Below are 20,288 nucleotides of genomic sequence, written 5' to 3' on the forward strand. Positions count from 1 at the left end.
GACCACAGAAGTAAGATCTGGACTTTTTCAGAGGAGAGATAAAGAGCAGCACACTCTGCATGTTGAGACAGTTTTGTCAAGTCCTACTTCCACTCCTTGCTATGGTGTGAAAAAACAGTGTGCACCGTCTGAAAAACTTAATCTCTTTCATGTAACATCTAGTTACCCACCAGATGCGTTACATGACCTTCTTGAAGGTCTTGTTCCAGTGGAATTGGCATTGTCATTTCAAGCCTTTATCAAGAAGAAATATTTTTCTTTTGAGGAGCTTAACACTTGCATTCAGCAGTTCCCTTATGAGTGGACTGACCAATAAGTAGACTGACCAAACAAATCGTCCACATTTGATTCCTGCTAATTTTGCCACAAAACGCTCTGTAGGAGGAAATGCACATGAAAATTGGTGTTTGTTGCGTCTGTGGCCTCTCATGATAGGCTTAAAAAGTACTTTAGGATGATGAAGATGTTAATGAACTTAAAAGACATTGTGGAACTTGTGAATGCCCCAGTTCATACAGAGCAGAGCATTTGCTACCTTGACTCTCTGATTTCTGAGCACAGACACAGATTTCTGGACGTTTTTCTTCAAGAAAAGCTTCTTCCCAAACAAATTGAACTCATTCAGGAATTTGGTCATCTAGCAGCCTTGTGGACCATGAGATTTGAAACTAAACATGGATTTTTCAAGAAAGCTGTCAGACAAACGGGCTGTTTCAGAAACATACTGCTGTCCCTTGCAAAAAAACACCAACTCATGATAGCATTGCATCTCCAGGAATCAAATTTGAAAGTCATCACTTTCAGTCACAGCAACTTCACAAGTCTCTGTGGACGTCCTAAAGGATGACATAAAAAATTTGAAGCAACATAAGTATCCAAATGTCACAATGGTACATGTTGCAAATAATGTCTGCTTTTTAGGCACCAACTATAAACCTGGAATGTTGCTATGTAATGGCTTCACTGCAGACTTGCCAGACTTTTGTGAGGTGTTACAGTCTATCTTGGTTTGTAATGAACTGGTTCTTGTTGTAAGACTACTAAGCACATGGTACCATGAGCACCTTAGGAGCTATGAGTTGGAAAGCACAGCAAACATTCAGTTACTTGAGCATAGAGAAATGGTTGACTACTATCCCCTGGCTCCTTATACTGTTGCAGGAAGATAATTGACTACCTTAAAGCACTACATCTGCCCCTCTTTTTAGGTGCATGATTATCAAAGTTAATTCTATAGTGTACAAAATGTTAATTACAATTAATTGTTATAATTTCTGTGGGGGTTTTTTGCAGATGTGTACCCCAGCAAAGCTGCGGATTGTTTTTGAAGAGAATGACATTCACAAATTGGTTCTGCTCTCAGGCATCCCCAGTACTCTTAAAGTTATTAAAGAAACATTTAATCTTCCAGAATGCTTTACTTTGATGTATGAAGACATGGACTTTGGGGGCCAGTTTTTCACCTTGAGCTCAATAGATGATGTACAGGATAAATGTACTTTAAAAGTGGTAAAAACTGAACCCATCATCCTGAATCTGAGTGCAGTGGAAGAACAAGTCCTAGTAAATGATTCTGACGCAATGTTGTGCACTTCTCAGGACACCATTGTGCTATGTTCTTCTGAAAGTGAGACATCATTTCCTTCTTTAGACTCCAGATCAGCAGTTCTCAAGACACTGTTCTGTTATCTTCATCTGAGAGTTCCACTTCATTCCGTTCAGAAGGATGGCTGGCAAATACCAACTATCTCATTTGATACAAAGCTCTTGCTTTCAGAAGGAAACAGAGCCTACCAAAAGTATGGCACCCTCTTGAACAATCCAAGAGTAACAAGGAAGTGTCCTTGAGACACTAGCTGAGACAATATTTCATTAAACTACGTACCCAACAGGTGTTCAGATTATGAACGTGGTAGAGATGTTGATTGAAAAGAACCCATGCCTTAAAGAGCCAGAGTCCTTTAATGGACAGTATGGGTGGCAACAGAGGATTAAATATAATATGGGCAATTATCGAGCCAAATTAAGAGGCAGTCAGCTTTCCTCTGTTCTTCCAGAGTTGGAGGTCAACTCTTTGAAGAGAAAGAAGACAAATGAAAAGTTTTGCACCAAAGGCATGAAAAGACCCCGGAAGGCTGAAGTAAATTACTTTCCTCCAGCTCCATTTGGGAAAACCAAGGAAACTTTAGAGAAGGAGAGAGCTGATCTTCTCAAAGAAATTCAGAAGAAAAACAACAAAAAGGTCATTGGTGAGATGATGGAGTAAACTTTCTCCTATCGAAGATTTGAAATTATTAATCAATGCCCTACTGTCAAAGATTTCATGGAAAGATGGCCAGCTCTTTTTTGTGAAACCTTAGTTCCTCTTTTGCTGGCTTGATGGTAATATGTAGATACTCATAACCTTTGGCACTCATATTTCATTCATTAAAAAAATAATAATATTTTAATTTCATTAGTATAGCATGATGTGTGTGTGTGTGTGGTTGGGAAAAAGGTTTTTATTAGACTACTAAATCTTTTTTTCTTTGTCTTAGATCAAGAATGAGTTCAAGAGGATAACAACAATTCCCCTGGAGCCAAGCTTTCTGCAAAAACTGGACCTCTACACTCCAAGGCATAAAAATTCGAAGTGTGCTAGATTCATTCAGCCAGGTAAATGTATATATATATATATCCTGCTGCTTCCTGACTTTATACACTGTGTGCTGAATTATTAGGCAAGTTTATATATTATAATCACTTATAATCAATTATATATCACTTATATATGATTAAATACAAAATCAATAGTAGTTATTCAGATTGATGTGGTTTGGGTTGGTAAAATGTTCTTGGGAAAAAAATATGACCCAAATTTAAACTTGCCTAATAATTCAGTACATAGTGTATATATGTATTTATAAGATGAAAGTTTATCAAAACTGTTAATGTTAGCTGCTATTTACTTTTGTTTTTAACAGCAAGTTGAAGATAAGAGAGATGCTGTGATTCGCTGCCTGCTTCCCTACCTGGGAGAATCATCTGAGGAGCTCATTGAAACCGACCAGGTACTGACTTCAGATTTGACTTCAAATATGTACAGTGCTGCAAAGGTCTAAGGAACAATTAATGTGTTTTGTGCACATTAATTACTATCTTTCTGCTGTAGTTTGTCAGCATATGAAATATCATTGTATGTTCCTAAACATTCATTTTGTGATTATTTCTAATAAACCAGTGAAATTTTTGTATGCACAGGGAGTCTGACAACAGTTCTTGCTCCACAGAAGATTTTTTCTCACCACCATTGAGTCTTGTCTATTACAATATGAAGAAAGAGACAAAACTAAGAAACCTAAATCAAGAAAAACCATGGCAATGTTTGCAAAATGCTTAAAAACACACATGCAAATCTACTTGAAAAACTATCTCAAGCATATCAAGTAAATTTAAAAAAAAAATTTTTATAACAGATTTAATAATGGTGAGATCAAATCTCTGTGTGGAGCACTTATCACATGACATTAAAGAGAACATGCAACTTACTGTACAGTATTGTAACCACTTCGCACTTATTTATTTGACAGGAAGTCAGCATAGAAGTGTTTAAACATAGCTTCACCAATCACGTAATGAAGATTGTTGCACTGGGCAGCACTGCAGGAGAGGGAGATGCCGACATAGCTGACGTCATCATTGTGATTGAGGGAAACCACGTACTGTTGGGATGTAAGAATCTCACAAAAGCGTGCCTTCTGCTCATGGGCTTCATTTACTCCCTGAACTTAAGCTGAGAAACACATTTGAAGTCTTGCAGAAAATCTTTCTCGGGCTGGATGCTTTAAAATCTTCTCCAAAAGTTTGCTCTTGGCATAGAAAGCTACTAAAGTAAGTCTGATAGTTGGCCAGTCTGCTGGTTTGTGTGACAGTTTAAAACTTACTTTTTGTATTTGCTCATTTGTTCAGGATGTTCTAAAAAGGTTTTATTAATGTAAATTAGAACAAAGTTTGTTCCGTCACTGTACTGAACTATTTGGCAAGTTTTGGGCTAACAGCAGTTAATCTTAATGGATGTGTCCATACATTTTTGTCCATTTAGTTTTATCATTCCCTTTGTTTAATCTGTTTTTACAAGAGTTGAATTCAAATAAAAGTACTCAAGGAAATTGTCTGTCAGTGTTTTATTGAAAACATCAGTAGTAATACATGTTTGAACAATATAGTTTACTCAGGATTTTTAAAAAGATAACTTGGACTCTTATGTAAAAAAAAAAATCAATAAATCATAATATATTTCTAATAATTACTAAAGTAAAATTGACAAATAAGAGTCAATAAAATGAACAGGTAATTCCCAAGTAAACTTAACTTATAAGTTTCTAATTTAAGCTATTAATAATTATGGACAGGCTTTTACTTGGCAAATGTTTAAATACTATGACAATGTTAAAAGGAACTTTGGGTATTAAGACTTGTATGGCTTAATATAACATAAATAACGTCCCTTACTGAAATATGCAGAAGAATAATTAGCAATATTTGCCAAAATATGAAATATACAAAAAATCAGCTTAATGTGTCAGTACAGTTCATACCAAAAACAGTTATAATAAAGTTTTGCACTCTTTCTAGTCATCGGATACATTTTTTTTAATGCTATTTTCACATTACACACATTTCAAAGTAGTCTGTCTAAATTTCCTCTGATAAATTTCCTCATAGTTTATTTTTGGTAGGTTAAAAAATACATAAACAAATAAAAAAAATGGTCCATGTAGGAAACAGTTTACAGTCCAGTACAGACAATCACAGAATAAACAGACATGGAAGGAAAGTGTGGGTTACAATGTAAGAGATGTGTAAGGATATTATTGCAGAAGATTAATAATTGAGATAAACATATTTATCTGTGTCTTGTGGTTAATTTAAAAGAATAGTTTGCCCAAAAATAAATATTCTATCATCATTTACTCAGCCTCAAGTGGAAGTCATTTGGACGTCAGTGGTGACCTAAAACAGCTTTTTTCAAACTATCTTCCTTCTGTGTTCTGCAAAACAAGGAAATTCATTCAGGTTTGGAACGACTTGAGGGTGAGTAAATGATGACAGTATTTCACTTTTGGGTGAACTATTCTTTTAAGCCCTGAATCTAGGCTCCACCTGGAGTCATACGCTCATCAGCAGAAGAATGGTCAGTTATGAGTTTGTTGTCTCGTCTAATATCGATTTCAGCAGTTCTTAACCATATTTAACCATATTTTCTTTGCAAAGTCTCCATCATACTGAGCGTTTAAAAATGGTACAGGTCGACTCATTTTTTGTTCAACACATCCACAAAAATTTGTGGCCGTTCTATTCTGTATCAGTCCAGGAATTAATGCAAAAGGTTTTTTTGTTATTCCCAGCTGCTTCAAAAGTTCTCAGCAAAAACATGTGCAAAGGTCTTTAAAGCTGCTTTTGGAGACCCTCTGTCCTACAAATTTTAGTTCCAACCTGCCCGTGGTTTTCAAGGATCCTTAACACCTTAATTATCTAATTCAGGTGTGTTTTTTTAGGGTTAGATTTAGACTCCAGGAGCAGTGGTTGTACTGTAACATGCTCTCACACATTTAGTTATTTACTTTGGGGTGGGGTTAAATTAAAATAGGCTTTAAACAACAAAGATCTATTCAAGATCTATTCTATTCAAATGCATGACAGAGGGCCATCATATCTTAATATAAAGTGTCATTGTGGCAGTTGATGTTTAACGTTTCTCTATTTCTACGCCATCTGCACTTTTCCCCTCTTAATAAACAGTTACAATATGAGACCTTTAGAGGGTAGGTTTTTATTGTAGGCAGTTTAAATATTTGTAAACTGTGTGGAGATGCTTAGCTAAATTTTTTAAAAATGTATGGCTAAGGAAACGTTAGCAAATTCAAACTGTACACGGTTAAGTAAGCTGTATGTTTCCTAGGTAAGGTATCAACCCGGTGTAAGTGCACGCGCCGCGCTCCCGCGCGCATCACAGGCGGAGTTTGTAGCGAAGATGAAAAAGTGCTTGATCAAATGATTACAACGGTTCCTGAGACGCTTCATCACACAGCAGTACAGAACCAGACATCCACTCAGCAAGAACCGAGAGCCTGTGGAGTTTCGCGGATCAGTAGCGTCGTATCAATTCGAAATGGAGATTCTATAACGTTTAATTTCATCGAGGGCGCTGAGAATGAAGATTTTATTGTTCCTGGAATATCATTGGGGAAATAACCCGTGTGGTTTTCGTGACATGTGGATTTACCCTTTTTTTCAGTTTTTATGGATCTTGGTGAGAAATGTAAAAATATAGACAACCAGCACGAGACAACTGCCACAGCTTTGGGAGTATTCTTTATCATCATCATCTCAGTGGGACTGTGTTATTATTATTATTTTAAATAAACCTTTTGTTAATAACCATACAGAGCCCAAAGCAGAGGTCTTCCTGGGACTGATACAACACGATTCTAAATTACATTTTCCATCGACTTGATCAGACATCAGTGTAGAAACGTCTTGTAAGTTTTATAAACTTCCATCTATTTTCTACCTGACGCCATCTACCGGCACAGTCTGTTTCGGTTTGACTTGTTCTTCGTTTATTCAAAATGTTATTATTTTTTTTTTTTTCCAAATGTCTATTTGCAAAACTACGATTTAGTTAGCATTTTATACAGTTCCATATTGGTGAAGCACAAAAAAAAAAACCCAAAAAACAGATTTAACTAAAAATCCCTTTAGAGATGATCTTTGAGTCTGAATGGCATCCATGAAAAAATCCAGCTGATTCAGAAAGGCGCACATCTTCTTCTTATGTAACTTTTGTAACTATCACATCTGAAAATGCATTTCAGAGCAATTTAGCATAGGGTTCAGCATAACTATATGTGCGTAAGAATCAAAAGAAAAAAACAGGATATACCTTTTAATGATCCATTTGATGTGTGATCACGTTCATCAGTTTAGCTTACACGATTCTGTTCTCACTGTAGGAGGCATGAAATCATCATGCTTGCTTAAAGTGACACGAACAATCAGTTAAAGACACTTTGGGGTCTGGTTTGTGGAAATCTATAAATCTACCCATGAAGCCAGAAGTATTATTCTTCAGAATATTGCAGACCGTGGCAGCACTTCTAAACCATCAGTGGATCAATACCCAGCATATACCATCAGGATGTATTTGAAACTGACAAAACAGATATGCTTTCACATATGTCTCACGTCTCTGTTTTAAAACGTCTCAAGGTTCTCAAGCTTGATTTTGTGGACTGTATTATGCGCTGGGTCTGCTTTGCACAACTTAAGCAGAGCAGACATGCTGCATGTTAGAGCTTGCGTTTTATAGTGGTTGAACTTAATTATACACGTTATAACACCGGGTGACAGGTTTTCTGTTTTATGTTTTGAAATCACTAAAAGCTCATAAAAGTTATTTATTTAGGAAGTGGTTGCTTTTAAAGAAACATGATGTACACATAGTTTAACTTAGGTTACATTATATAATGGGTGACAGTAACCCTGATGTCACGCCTCTGCTATCCTCTTGGCAGAAAGGTTTTACATAACTTTTGCATAAAATGTCTGTCAGTTATTGGTATTCTTCTAGTGTACTCAAAATCACAAGTGAAATCGTGTTGAAGTATGGCAACCTGATGCAGGTGGAGGTGTAACAATTATACATGATCAGTTTTGTTTGTTGTAGTGTTGCTTTGACTCTTCTGTGATTTTTATGGTAACATGGTAACCTTACGAGTATAGTCAGTATAGTATTGTAATATTACTGTTGTTCTGTTAAATAAAATGAAAAAGTAAGACAATAATCAAGATGACCGTTACAAAAGCTCTATGCATTTATTCTAACGTTCACACACATTGTTTTGGGATCTGTAATACCTTCCGCTCAGCAAGGCTGCATTTGTTTGCAAGTAACACAGTAGTTACTTTCCCTGGTAACTGGTTTCTTTTGTGAGAAGTGACCAATTATACATAACGCTGCTTCTGCCACCTTCAAATAGATTTACACTTCGACGTAAGTAAAGGATGGGAAATACCCTTCATAAATGCTGCCTGCCTGATATAATTTTGATATTATACCCCTAACACAGATGATGTATTAAGATTAGTATAAGCTCTTCCCAGGTTAGGCTCTCTCTGCTTAAAGCAGCTTTTCATGTAAACAGCTGAGCGAAATGTAACTTCGTCTCGTTTCTTCAGGTCAGAATGCTGTTGAAGCTGAAGTTGATGAGCTCAGGGCGCAGCGGAGTCACGGACTCACGACACGGAGCGGTCACCATTACCCTCTGTGCCTTCTTTATGCAAGTGTTTGTGGAAGCTAGCTCATGGTGGTATGTGCTGTTTTTTTTCTTTTCAACATGCTAAGTCATCGCAGTATGTACGCGTCTCTTTCATTCAAGAGACATTGTTTCTTTGTGTAACATGTCTGTGAGGATCCATTTCTTCCTTATACTGCAGACTTTCGGAATAAAAAAATAAAAACCCAGATTATTGATGCTTGAAATACAACATGTCCTGTCTAATATGCAGTTTAGACAGTTTGATACACACTCCGAACCACTGCTTTGAAACCAATGATTCACAAATGTTTCAAAATTCAGAAAATCAAAAAATGACTTTCGTCATTATTCAATTACAGGTACGATATTGAAAAATAAACAACTTGTTTTTCAATTTCTTGCAAAAAAAATGAAAATGGGAAATCAGAAAAAACGCCTGCAGCCCAAATCTGATTTGGACAAAAATCTTTTTAATAACATCAATACAAATATAAAGGCTTTTACTCTAATCATTACCGCAGTACACGTTTTCCAGATTTAATTCCCTTCCTAGCCTGCCCAGAACGCGATACTCTCTGGACGTGATATTTGCCAAACTAAAACACACATTTTGGTCTGTAATTGGTTTTGTTATGCAGACTAGAGCCCTGCACGGTCCTCGAATTTAAGCCCTGGCCCGAGACTCTCAGGCCGGGACAGCTTATCAGAACTACCGGTCCGAGCCCTTCCAAAACGTCTTCATTTACTGATCCAGCTATTAAAATAATTCAGTTTTGAGTGTAACGGCAAAATAATTATATTTCGCTCAGTTTTTTAATTGAGACTAGAATAAAGAGCATGCTTTGTTAGAGTAAAGTTTGTGTTTTTTATAGAAAGACCAGGCAACCAATAAAAGTCAACACTTAACACTTTTACCTTCATGTGCAAAAATATTTTTTTATGAGAAAAATGTTGTGGCCTAAATAAACTGATGCATAAAAGTCTACCAACACCATAAGGAGAAAATTATCACACAATAATAAAAATGTAAAATGTTCCATTTAAAAAAGAAAAATTCAATATTTTATTAAAAACAAAGTGTAAGGTACATGGACCGGACCCTTCATGAAGAAGTGCTTAAAAGCAGCTCTCACTCGTGATCGTTTAGCATAGCGACCGTCATGGTGGATGCACAAATCCACAACAATTTTAGAACTAAAACTTTTTTATTATAGAATGTAGTTTGGAGTTGACTGAATCACAGCCATGCCAATATAGAGGGATATCAAATGGCTACGAGTGTGAAGTTGCTCTTAGCGCGTTCATCGCTAACCGTCTGTGCTCATGCATGGGATTTCTTCCAGGTCTCTAGCGATGAATCCCCTTCTGATACCAGAAGTGTATATCATAGGAGGACAGCCGTTGTGCAGTCAACTAGCAGGACTGTCCAAAGGTCAGAAGAAGCTTTGCCAGCTGTATCAAGATCACATGCAGTTCATTGGAGAGGGCGCCAAGACAGGCATCCAGGAATGCCAATACCAGTTTCGCAACCGCCGCTGGAACTGCAGCACAGTGGACAACTCCTCCGTGTTTGGCAGAGTCATGCAGATAGGTACAGTTTTAGCCAGCTGTTTTCCATGAAACAGTAATTAATGATAATCACAGCTGTTTAGCTCCAAAATAGACAGAAAGCCATAGAAGCACCTTGTGGCATCTTGAGTGTTGTTGTCTAAATAAAAATAGCTCCTTTCCTTTTTATAATCAACCAAAATCTTCTTCAATTTTGAATTCATTTCCAACAGCAGTGACTTTTCAAGGCAGTCAGTCTGGCTCAAAAACGCTGTTTCCCACCGCTGTGAAACCCAATGTTCTGTTTAGACATACTACGTCTCTTTTGTGGTTTCCATACATGCTGATCTACGTATGTCCAATTAGATGCGATAGCTTGTTTTACATGAGAAGATATGTCCGCTAGGTGTCGGTGAGCTTATTGTACGTTGCTGAACTCATCATTGTGATGCACCTACAGTTTGATGTTTAATCCTTCCCTTTTACTTTTGTGAGAAAGCAAGGCTACATAATGTATGAGACAGAACAGTTTCACTACAGCAATTCCTAAAATTCCTAAAAGTTCCTACGATAAATACATTAGGGTAAAGAGAATAAATGGTTTTTATTCACTAATTGATGATGTAAAAAAGTCAAGAAAGGTTCGAGATCATTCGCTGCGCTGGTTGTTTGCTTTCCCAGGCAGCAGAGAGACAGCGTTCACGTACGCTATCAGCTCCGCTGGAGTGGTCAACGCAGTGAGCCGTGCCTGCAGAGAGGGGGAGCTGTCGAGCTGTGGCTGCAGCAGGGCAGCGAGGCCTAAAGATCTGCCACGAGACTGGCTGTGGGGCGGCTGTGGTGACAACCTCAATTACGGCTACCGCTTCAGCAAGGAGTTTGTGGATGCACGCGAACGGGAAAAAACCTTCACCAAAGGTTCTGTGGAGAGTGCGAGACTGCTGATGAACCTTCATAACAATGAGGCGGGACGGAGGGTAAGACGTTCTTAATATATATATATATATATATGGTTTTCTTTTCCTTAACATTACTTTACTTAAAATAAAATCATCATCATCATTTACTCACCCTCAAGTATTCCTATGAAAGTTAATGGTGACCCGAAACAGCCTGGTTATTAACTTCATTTGTGTTCTGCAGAACAAAGAAATTCATCCAGGTGTGGAACTACTAAATGATTGATGAGGGTAGACAACTACTAGACAACTACGTCTCTGCATTCAATAATATTCAAAAATACTTTAGTGACATGGTGTTTATGGCACACTTACCGAAAATTTACAGTCGAACCTACCTGTAGGTTAAAAGAAATACATGTGCAAAATATAGGGGGATAAGAAGGTGATGACTTGGACAATTAGAAGTATTTATACTGTATTTTTTCTGTTCTATTCTACTATTCTAATAGTTATGGTATACATGACGTACTGCGTTAGACAACAATATTATAATTTAATAACTATGTACTGGGTATTATTACACCATAAATGTTACATTATTGATACAAATAGTGGGTTTTCATACTGCGCTTAACCCCGGGTTAACACCGCTTTTAACCCTGGGTAAAGACCTGTACTTTGAAAGCGGCGTTAGCCCCCCATTGCGGTGCTAAGTTTGTTCAGTGTGAAACTGAGCGTGGTACTTTTGTCCTTGTTGTCTTTCCTTTTTGTGTAATGCGTGTGAAATGCTGGGTGAGCCGCTTTCATTTCTAGCTTTTAAACTGGCAAATTGAGGCTGAGTAAATGATGGCAGAATTTACACTTTGGGGTGAACTACTCCTTTAATTCTGTATTAGAGAAAAACATTTGGTCCCACTTTATATTAGGTAGCCTTAACTGCGATGTACTTACATTAAAATAATAATTTAGTACAATCCACTCTTTATTGTGTACATGTTTTTAAATTGTACTTATGTTTATAAAAATACCTATATGTAATTAAATCTGTTACTAATTCCTGTAATTACATTTATTCAAGTATTCACAAGTATTCCCGTACACCTTAACCCACCCTTAAACCTACCCATACAACTAAACCTGTCCCTAACCTTACCTGTATCCACCTCGATAGCAGCAAAAGTGTTTTGCAATACAATAAGCACACAATACGTACATTGTACTTATTTTTTTGATGTAAATACATAGTAGTTAAGGCCACAAAATGTAAAGTTTATTTCAGAATGATATTTTGCCCCATTTCAAATCCTTATTCTCTATTGAGACTAATTTTTTTTTCATAAATATCGAAAAGTTGGAATCTAAAAGTTGTAAGTCTAGAAACCATGGTCAACGTACATATTGCATGTAAATCCGGTTGACAGTTTTCCTTTTAGTGCTTAATCCTGTTCTGTACACACACAGTTCAGTAATTTATGGGAGTGACAAGCACATTCTACTACAGAATTAAGCGCATTTACAGAAATGTTGAGCAACTTTAAGAACTGGTTGTTGATGATGATATCACGGGACTCAATGAGCGTGTACTGTCAGACGGCTAGCTATTACATCAGACATTGCAGGATGGTGGAGAGAGGTATGTTGTGGATTCACTCCCGAATAATTAACAGTGTGTACGTGGCCCAAGGTGTAGTCCATTTATAACCCACATATAGCACTTGATTTCTGCCAATTTATACTTAAAAATAATAGAATAGAACATCACTATTGACTTTTTGTCAATGGAACAAGGGTAATACTAAATACTGTGTTGACATACAAAATCACGTTACATTTTATCATAGTTCTATTTAGCTAATGATCTCTTTCTCTACCACAGATAATATCGGATCTTGCCAATGTTTCCTGTAAGTGTCATGGCGTGTCCGGCTCCTGCAGCCTAAAAACATGCTGGTTGCAACTGGCTGATTTCCGCAAGGTGGGTGACGTACTGAAGGAGAAATACGACAGCGCCGCTGCCATGAGGCTGAACAGCCGTGGGAAGCTCGTTCAAGTTCACTCCAAATTTAACTCTCCTACCAGCAATGACCTGGTGTACATCGACCCCAGTCCAGATTACTGCGTAGGGAACAAAACTACCGGCTCTTTAGGAACTCAGGGCCGCCTCTGTAACAAGACGCCTGAAGGCATGGATGGCTGCGCCTCATGTGTTGCGGCCGAGGTTACGATCAGTACAAGACACAGCTGGTTGAGCGTTGCCACTGCAAGTTTCACTGGTGCTGCTACGTCAAATGCAAGAGCTGTTCACGAACAGTTGACCAGTTTGTGTGCAAGTAGCAGCACGAGGCAAGCGTTGGGAGCATGTGAAAGAATACGAGAAGGAAAAACTAAATAAATTATATCATTATGAGACTGATTATGAGTCCTTCAGTCTGTACACTGTGCATTCAAATGAGAAACCATGCTGCAAAAAAAGTTTTCCTGTAAAATATCTCCAAAAAAAGATCATTGTGTTTGAGAATAAGGCTTGTGTTGAGAAACTGTTTAAAATTGTCAGCGGTTTCTATTATTGCTAAATTTATGCTTTAATTGCTAATAGATCTTACAAAATGTTCTTGATTTAGAAAGAACAAGATAAAAAATAAATGCGGTTGAATTCAATTAGATCAGGTTCTAAACAAATGCATCGGTGGGGCATCTTCAGAACATAACTGAGTTAACTGCATAACAAAACGTCTATTTACTGTGTAGTTATCACTGTTTTGTTTAGTCTGATATCATTTCCCACTTAGTGGATTTTCATTTAAAATTGAACAGATTTTATACAACAGGTTGTGTACAGTAAACAATATAATTTCTGTACAATACCTTCACATTTTTGTGCAGTCGCTGTTTAATAAAGTCATTAAAGAGAATTGATGTTTGCATCTATTTATCCACCCCAGTGTAGTTATGGTAACACATAAAGGTACATGAATAATCATGTAGTAATACTGAATTCATATTTACTTTAACATTAGTAAAGAGCTAATCATGAACGTGAAGAGCTGGAGTCATAAGGATTTATGCATGTATAATGGCAGCCTTAACAGCATGTTTTATAGTTAATGCATAAATTACCATTTAGTGGTGAATTAAACCATTTCTAAATTAAGCTATAAAATTATTTATATATATATTAAGAATTTTTGTCAGAAAAGGGAGATTTAAGAATTATAATGACTATAATGAATTATCTCTCCTTTTTAATGAAAGGCAGCCAGCTTCAAAGTTTTTTTCAACAATGATGAATTAATACAATTTTGCATTGACAGAAATGAATAAAATCATTACTGATGTGGTGTTGTGTATTGTCTAAGTGTTGTCTAACCACTATATCAGAGAAATACAAAGAATTCAGATCTTTCTATAGATAGAAACCACTATCCTTCCACACAATGCAAAATACCTCCAGTTTTGTTTTCTTCCATCTGCACTCCTAAAGGCCCAAGACTGTTCATTATACCACCAGTATTGTGCTGTTACTCTTTCTTAGTCCTAACAGTATGTATCTTTTTCATAATCAATTACACCCCAAACTCAAGAGGTGTGACCTCTGCAGAAGGTAAAAGAGTTGAAGAGAAGTAGAAATATTTCAGTTAGACTGCAAAACACCAAACACCCTAAACTCTGGGTGACTGGTGATATATCATGTGGTATGGATCTGCATAGTTCCCAGACGTGGTTCCATGTGCTTATTTCACGAGTGTGAAAAGTTGAAGCTTTGGTTTTACATAAGAGCTAATATATAAAACAAACATTTCTGAAACTGCAGCGTATTGCCTGACTTTACTGCTCTTGCCAACATCTGACAGCTTGTCAAGTGTGAGGGTCCCCATGAGGTTTTGAGAAACATACCAAATAAGAAATACCTTCCTAAAGCCTGCAACTAGACTGAGGTCTGACAAACCAGCCCGCTGAGGTCATGGAATTAAGATTTTTAGAGACATAAGCAGATACGGTCAATGATGCGGCAAATAAAATAAAACATCAATTCACGTCTTTGCTGTCTTTGTATTTATTTTTAAAGATTTTATTTCAAAAGTATACAAACTGCAGTATGTTTTTGTAAGGCAATGCTCATTTAGAACATCAGCTTTTTTATACTTACTATTGCATTATCACAGTTGTTTGGCTGAAAATCATAATACTTATTTCAGAAAAGAATGCTGATTTTATGACACAGTTATATTTAATTGTAGATATTTATTAATTGTACTTTTTTTCAATTAATTAGCACAGTAATCAGTCTCTTGTAGCCTTGTAAAATGTTGCCTATTATCTATTAAATACATAAAATATCAATATTTTTAAAAAGAAAAAAAAATTCTTTATGTAGCTGACTATTAAGTGACTTTGATGATTTGTTTAGTCTTTTAATGTAAAATAAATATGATATAATCAATTTTTGCATGCTGGACGAAGTGAAACTGGCACGACCAAGGTGGAGTACGGGTCAAAGTCTGTTTTCATCACCTGGGAAAGATGGCGACAATCAGGACTATAAGAACTGTAGATGTTAGCGATGGAGTCAAGCCCTCAGAACCACCGCACTCCATTGAGTTTTCCTGCAGATGGATCAAATAGAGACAAAACGACTTAATTCTATGACTGTCGAAAAGTCTTTAGAAAGTCACCAATTCACTACTGATTCCAATGTTCACCTATGAAGTTGCAGAAACGGAACGTACGTAAAAAAGTTCAACATATGATTCGTTGTATTCATTATTCACTTACGGTCCCTGAAAATGGTTATTACAAAAAAATCGAATGCAAATAATGCATGATACATTTTGGACTGGGGTGCAAAGAACATCCACCTGCACTAAATGGTTATAGTTTTCTGTACCTCTGTTACAGGTGTGCAGCTAAAACCCATTAGCATCCATTTATTCAACTCAGTTTGTTTTTGTACCTCATGATGGAAGGGGTGGCACGTGTCTGGTCGCCTTCTGTCCTTCTGAAACTTCAGCCGTTCACATTTCAGAGACTCGTTATGTGCAGCGAAATTAAGGGAAAACACGACAAAGGACATTTGTCAAAACAGAGGAAAAGAGTGAGCACAGAGGAGGAGGAGAAGAAGAAGAAGAAGAAGAAGAAGAAGAAGAAGAAGAAGAAGAAGAAGAAGAAGAAGAAGAAAAAAGGAGGCATTGCTTTGGTCTATTGTTTGAAGTACCAGGATGACCTAAAATAAAGGATTAACTAGAGTTGTCTAAAAACTGTCTTTTTATTAAGGATATACATAATTTCGACAGGGTCCATGGTGACAGGCCCAAGTCACTGCAGTCGCATGCATTGTCAATGACCACCATGAAAAGGTTACTGCTGGGAATCTGCTGAATGACAAATGATCTGGGAAAAACGGATAAATTAGAGTCAAATGACATTTTTTCTGCTCCACATACAGTAAGTGTTCATATACTGGACATATATGGCAAATGTTTGCTTGGATACACACAGGTTAAAAATTCAATTTGTTTTTGCTTACTTTGGATAAAAGTTAGGAACAGAGTCACCAATGTATATGACATTTTGCTGTCTGTCTGACCTCAAATGCATTAAACCAATAAATAAATGAGACAACTAAAATGTGATCTTATGGTTTTGTAATTAATTGAACCAATTGCTGCATCGGATAAATGCATGTTTGTCGACAAAGTGGAGAGGATTCCAACATTGAATGCTTACAACAATGTTATAAAGATAAGGTGAACCAGATGAAATTTCTATTTAGAAAAAAACACATTAAGCTTTTTCTTATGATATAATAGACACAAAACTGCAATTATAAGAACAGATTTGAGTTGTTGCACATCATTCACATAACACAAATGTAGTCTGAATCTTTCAGCTGACGCCAGCCGTCTCATTTATATGTGCTCGTGCAGGAGTTTATGTGAGCGTTGTGTGTCTGAGAACGGCACCTACTTTACACAGCTTTCACAGTCAATATTCCCGACGGTTTCTTTAATGGTGCGCTCAGAAACGAAGGCTGGATACTCTTTATCACAAGGAACCAACATAGTTCTGCCGCCTCTGTGAGCTAGAGAGAGTCACAAAAAGAGAGAGTAAGTGTTCTTCAAAAAGTCTTTGCAAAGCAGAAAAGTTCAAGCATGTTCATTTCTGCACTCGGCACAAACTCCAGCATCAATGAGGAGAGAACGAAGAGATCAGTCCGTGGCTCTGATGAAACACTACTGAGCTTCAGCTCGTTGTTGGATCCAGTGTTTCTCATCTTTCCTTGAAAATATGTCATATCAACCTCTTTGTGGGGGGCGAAAACGATCATCTTCTGGACCATTACAGTCTTCCCCATTATTACGGTATTAAAGAACAAGAGCTTCTATTGTGGAGTTGATCATTTAATGAAACTCAAATATAAATATTCTAATATTTTGAGATACCGGAGTTAGACTTGTATGAGCTTTTAAAAAAGAAATGAAAAATTGTAATAAAACGTATATGAAAGTTTCACTTTTTGAAATAAGTTACAAAGAAATTTAGTTTTTCCCAATACAAAAATTTTACATTTTCTTTCTATAGATTTTTTTTCTCAGAATGCATACAGATGTAATACATTGTCAAGTAAGGCAGATGGTGCTGTAAATGATAATATGTAAAAAAACATATATACATAATCATATGATTACTTAAAAGAGGGAAAAGTGAATTGCAAATAGCGTGCCCCGTCTCTGTGAATCGTGTGATCTGCATGCTTCAGCCAGAAAAAAATTAGTATATTCATAGTGGCTTCACTAGAAAGCACATTTCTGCATACGAGTTACTCTATTATGCAGTCCAAAAAATACTTAATTCACCTCTTTCCAAATAACATCTGCTGGCATTAGCATGAGTTAGTATGTCACAAGAATGCAGAAATCATTTTTTAGAGAGGTTGGGCAAATAAAGCCTGGCTCAGAGTCAGTGTTTTAGTATTAAGTGTTAAATGTGACTGAGGTCCACTGTTTAGCTGAAGCCCTAAACATCACTCTGCTTCAACTGAAATGTGAAGCACACGATATGCACACGATATGCACACAGAGCACATTTGAAAGCTTCACCCAGTTATATAGAAAAAATTGAGCAAACTCCAAAAAAATCACCCAGCAAAAATCTCACTTACATATCATGTGCACGTAAAGTGTGCTTTTACATACGATGCCATCAACACATCACACACACATCCTCATGAACACACAAACCCTTAATGGTGAGGTCAGAGTGCCACCAACTGTACAGGTTGAACTCAAGCAGAAATCTGCAAAACAAATGAAGGAGAACAATAATGAAAGCATGTACTGAATAGAGAGAAATGAACGAATGAATCAGAGGTGAATGAAATACATAGATAAAAGGGGCCAAAACTATTATTTTAAAGTTGCAACCTGAGATTCATCATATTATAAAAGCAATCCAAGTAACTTCGGTATCTAGACTATAAGCTTAATGTTGTCATTACTAAAGCAAATTTGCCAAATTTTTTAAAAGATTTAGATTTTCATGAGCATATTCCCATCCTACCTCCTAAAAATTGTGTGTATATATATATATATATATATATATATATATATATATATATATATGTATATGTATATTATATATTATTATATGTGTGCATGGAAAATGAAAATCTCAAAATATCACAGAAACGTTCATAAAAGAGTCTTACATGACAAACTCAGTCAGAAGCCACCGGACAGCTGCGAATAAAGCAAAGTAGGGCTGAAAAGAAAAGAGCGATAACCAATCAAAACACAAGATTTTAGTTAAGCATGTGAGAGGGCCATTATACATGCAGCATAAAACACACTCCGTCATTTACTCACTGGCATTCCCAGTATTTCTTTTAATATTCTTTTTTAATTAGTATCTGACTATACATATTTTTGCATTTTTTGTTAGAGCTCCAGGCACATGTAGTTTTGCTATAATGAACTTTTTCTGGTCCTGTTGACAGGTGTTTGCTATGCCCACGGGGGCACGGGTTAGTTCCAGTCACAACGAGGCATGCTGATGAGGATTGTAACCTGAGGTCCTCATCGTGTGGTAAAAAAGGCCATGGCCATGAGGATATAGTGATTCCTGGCATCAGAACAAAGTTGCCTGCTGGATCTTGAAAGGTGACGATCCAGGTCATTAAGACAAGACCTGCCCTTAGATGTCTAAAAGTACTGGACTGTTTGCACCATTCTGAGAAAGACCCAGCAGGTCACACATTAAGTCCTGTCTGACTTGTTTTTAGCAAAATCTTTCCTGGAACCCCCTATTGGCTTGGCGAATGATGTTGGCAGATAATGTGTTCTTCTACCTTTCCAAGAAAAATGTCCTTCTACCGTGTGCTTTCTCGCTGCGGTGCAACCTTCTAGCAACAATAAGTGCAGACATTTCAAGTGCAAAATAGTTTAAGACACACTTTTTTGGAAGTTAAATAATGGCGCAAATACCAGTAATTTGTATACTCTCAATTTTTAAAGGGAAACTTCAGGAGAAAGACAACTATGACCACACCTCTTCAACACTAATTCGACATTTTAACACCAAAAGGCGTATACAGTTAGTAAAACTGGCCCCTGTGCTCCAAATCCCACATTATTGGCCTTCTGAAGAGTAGGGTCTGGGCACCTTTACCCAATTTAAAAGTTCCAGAACATTTCAGTCGGCTGGCTTCCTCCGCAAAATAAGCCCTGAGTCTTCTCTGTCCCTTTTTTGGAGCGTAGCTTTCACCACATTAATACATGCCCTGAAGCATGCCAGGAGATCTAGTCCTATGATGCATGTCTTATCCACATTAGTTCGTAGTTCTGAGGAATGCTTTCTGCAGGACCTCACAGGACCCTGGATAGAGGAGGTACATGGCTAATCCTGCGCTGATTACAGCTTGAAAGGGCTAGTCGTCGAGAGCGCACAGGACGTATAAGCCTTGAGTCTAATGTGTCAGTGAACAATTGGCTTTTTGGGGATATGAGAGAGTGACAATTTCTTCTTCTTGCTGCTCTCCTTTGAGCCACAGTCCCTGTCCCTTTCTACAGCAATAGAGCCTCCTCCACACCACATCAACATTACTCAGTCATGTGCACTTCTCTGCGGATTTACTCACAAAAAAGGGGGGAATATATATGCATGCATATAAACAGATAACTATTGTTTCAGAATGAGTCAAATGTAAAGCATTTGTAAGGTACTCACGTGTAAGAGTGTGTGTGCTGTATCACTGGTCTGTGCATACACCCTACAGATGGCTTGATAGTCGTACAGATTCACCCTGGAAACAAAGTCACATTCTTCATTTTGTTAGCATTTTAATAATGCACATCAGGATCATTACGAAAAATGCAAAGCCACACTGAGGCAGATGCAAATGTCAATGGCAAACGTGCGTGCGAGAGGTGAACTAATAATATTGGTCGCACTTTAGTTTGAAGACCAATTCTCACCATTAACTATTATTGATGACATTTGCAATAATTTACAATTATTAATATGTTGTAAGGCAGATTAGGCATAG

General features: G+C 37.0%; 2 protein-coding genes across 2 annotated transcripts in view; one reads left to right on the forward strand and one right to left on the reverse strand.

Moving 5' to 3' along the window:
• Nucleotides 1-6,013: 6,013 nt before the first annotated feature.
• Nucleotides 6,014-13,629, forward strand: LOC122335513 (protein Wnt-5a-like). The gene is given in 6 exon segments (XM_043233405.1): nt 6,014-6,521; nt 8,221-8,351; nt 9,644-9,891; nt 10,530-10,822; nt 12,624-12,942; nt 12,945-13,629. Coding segments are annotated over 5 exon segments (1,122 nt in total). The 5' UTR covers nt 6,014-6,521; nt 8,221-8,226; the 3' UTR covers nt 13,082-13,629.
• A 1,183-nt stretch (nt 13,630-14,812) lies between these two features.
• The window catches only part of cacna2d3a (calcium channel, voltage-dependent, alpha 2/delta subunit 3a), a 115,343-nt gene continuing 109,867 nt past the window's right edge, over nt 14,813-20,288 (reverse strand). The window contains 8 exon segments of the mRNA XM_043233407.1: nt 14,813-15,351; nt 15,699-15,781; nt 16,024-16,062; nt 16,065-16,135; nt 16,712-16,826; nt 17,986-18,041; nt 18,453-18,505; nt 19,970-20,045. Of these exon segments, the coding sequence (XP_043089342.1) occupies nt 15,256-15,351; nt 15,699-15,781; nt 16,024-16,062; nt 16,065-16,135; nt 16,712-16,826; nt 17,986-18,041; nt 18,453-18,505; nt 19,970-20,045 (589 nt within the window). The 3' untranslated portion in view covers nt 14,813-15,255.

This window comes from Puntigrus tetrazona, unplaced genomic scaffold, assembly GCF_018831695.1.
Source record: "Puntigrus tetrazona isolate hp1 unplaced genomic scaffold, ASM1883169v1 S000000798, whole genome shotgun sequence".
Lineage (NCBI taxonomy): Eukaryota > Metazoa > Chordata > Actinopteri > Cypriniformes > Cyprinidae > Puntigrus > Puntigrus tetrazona.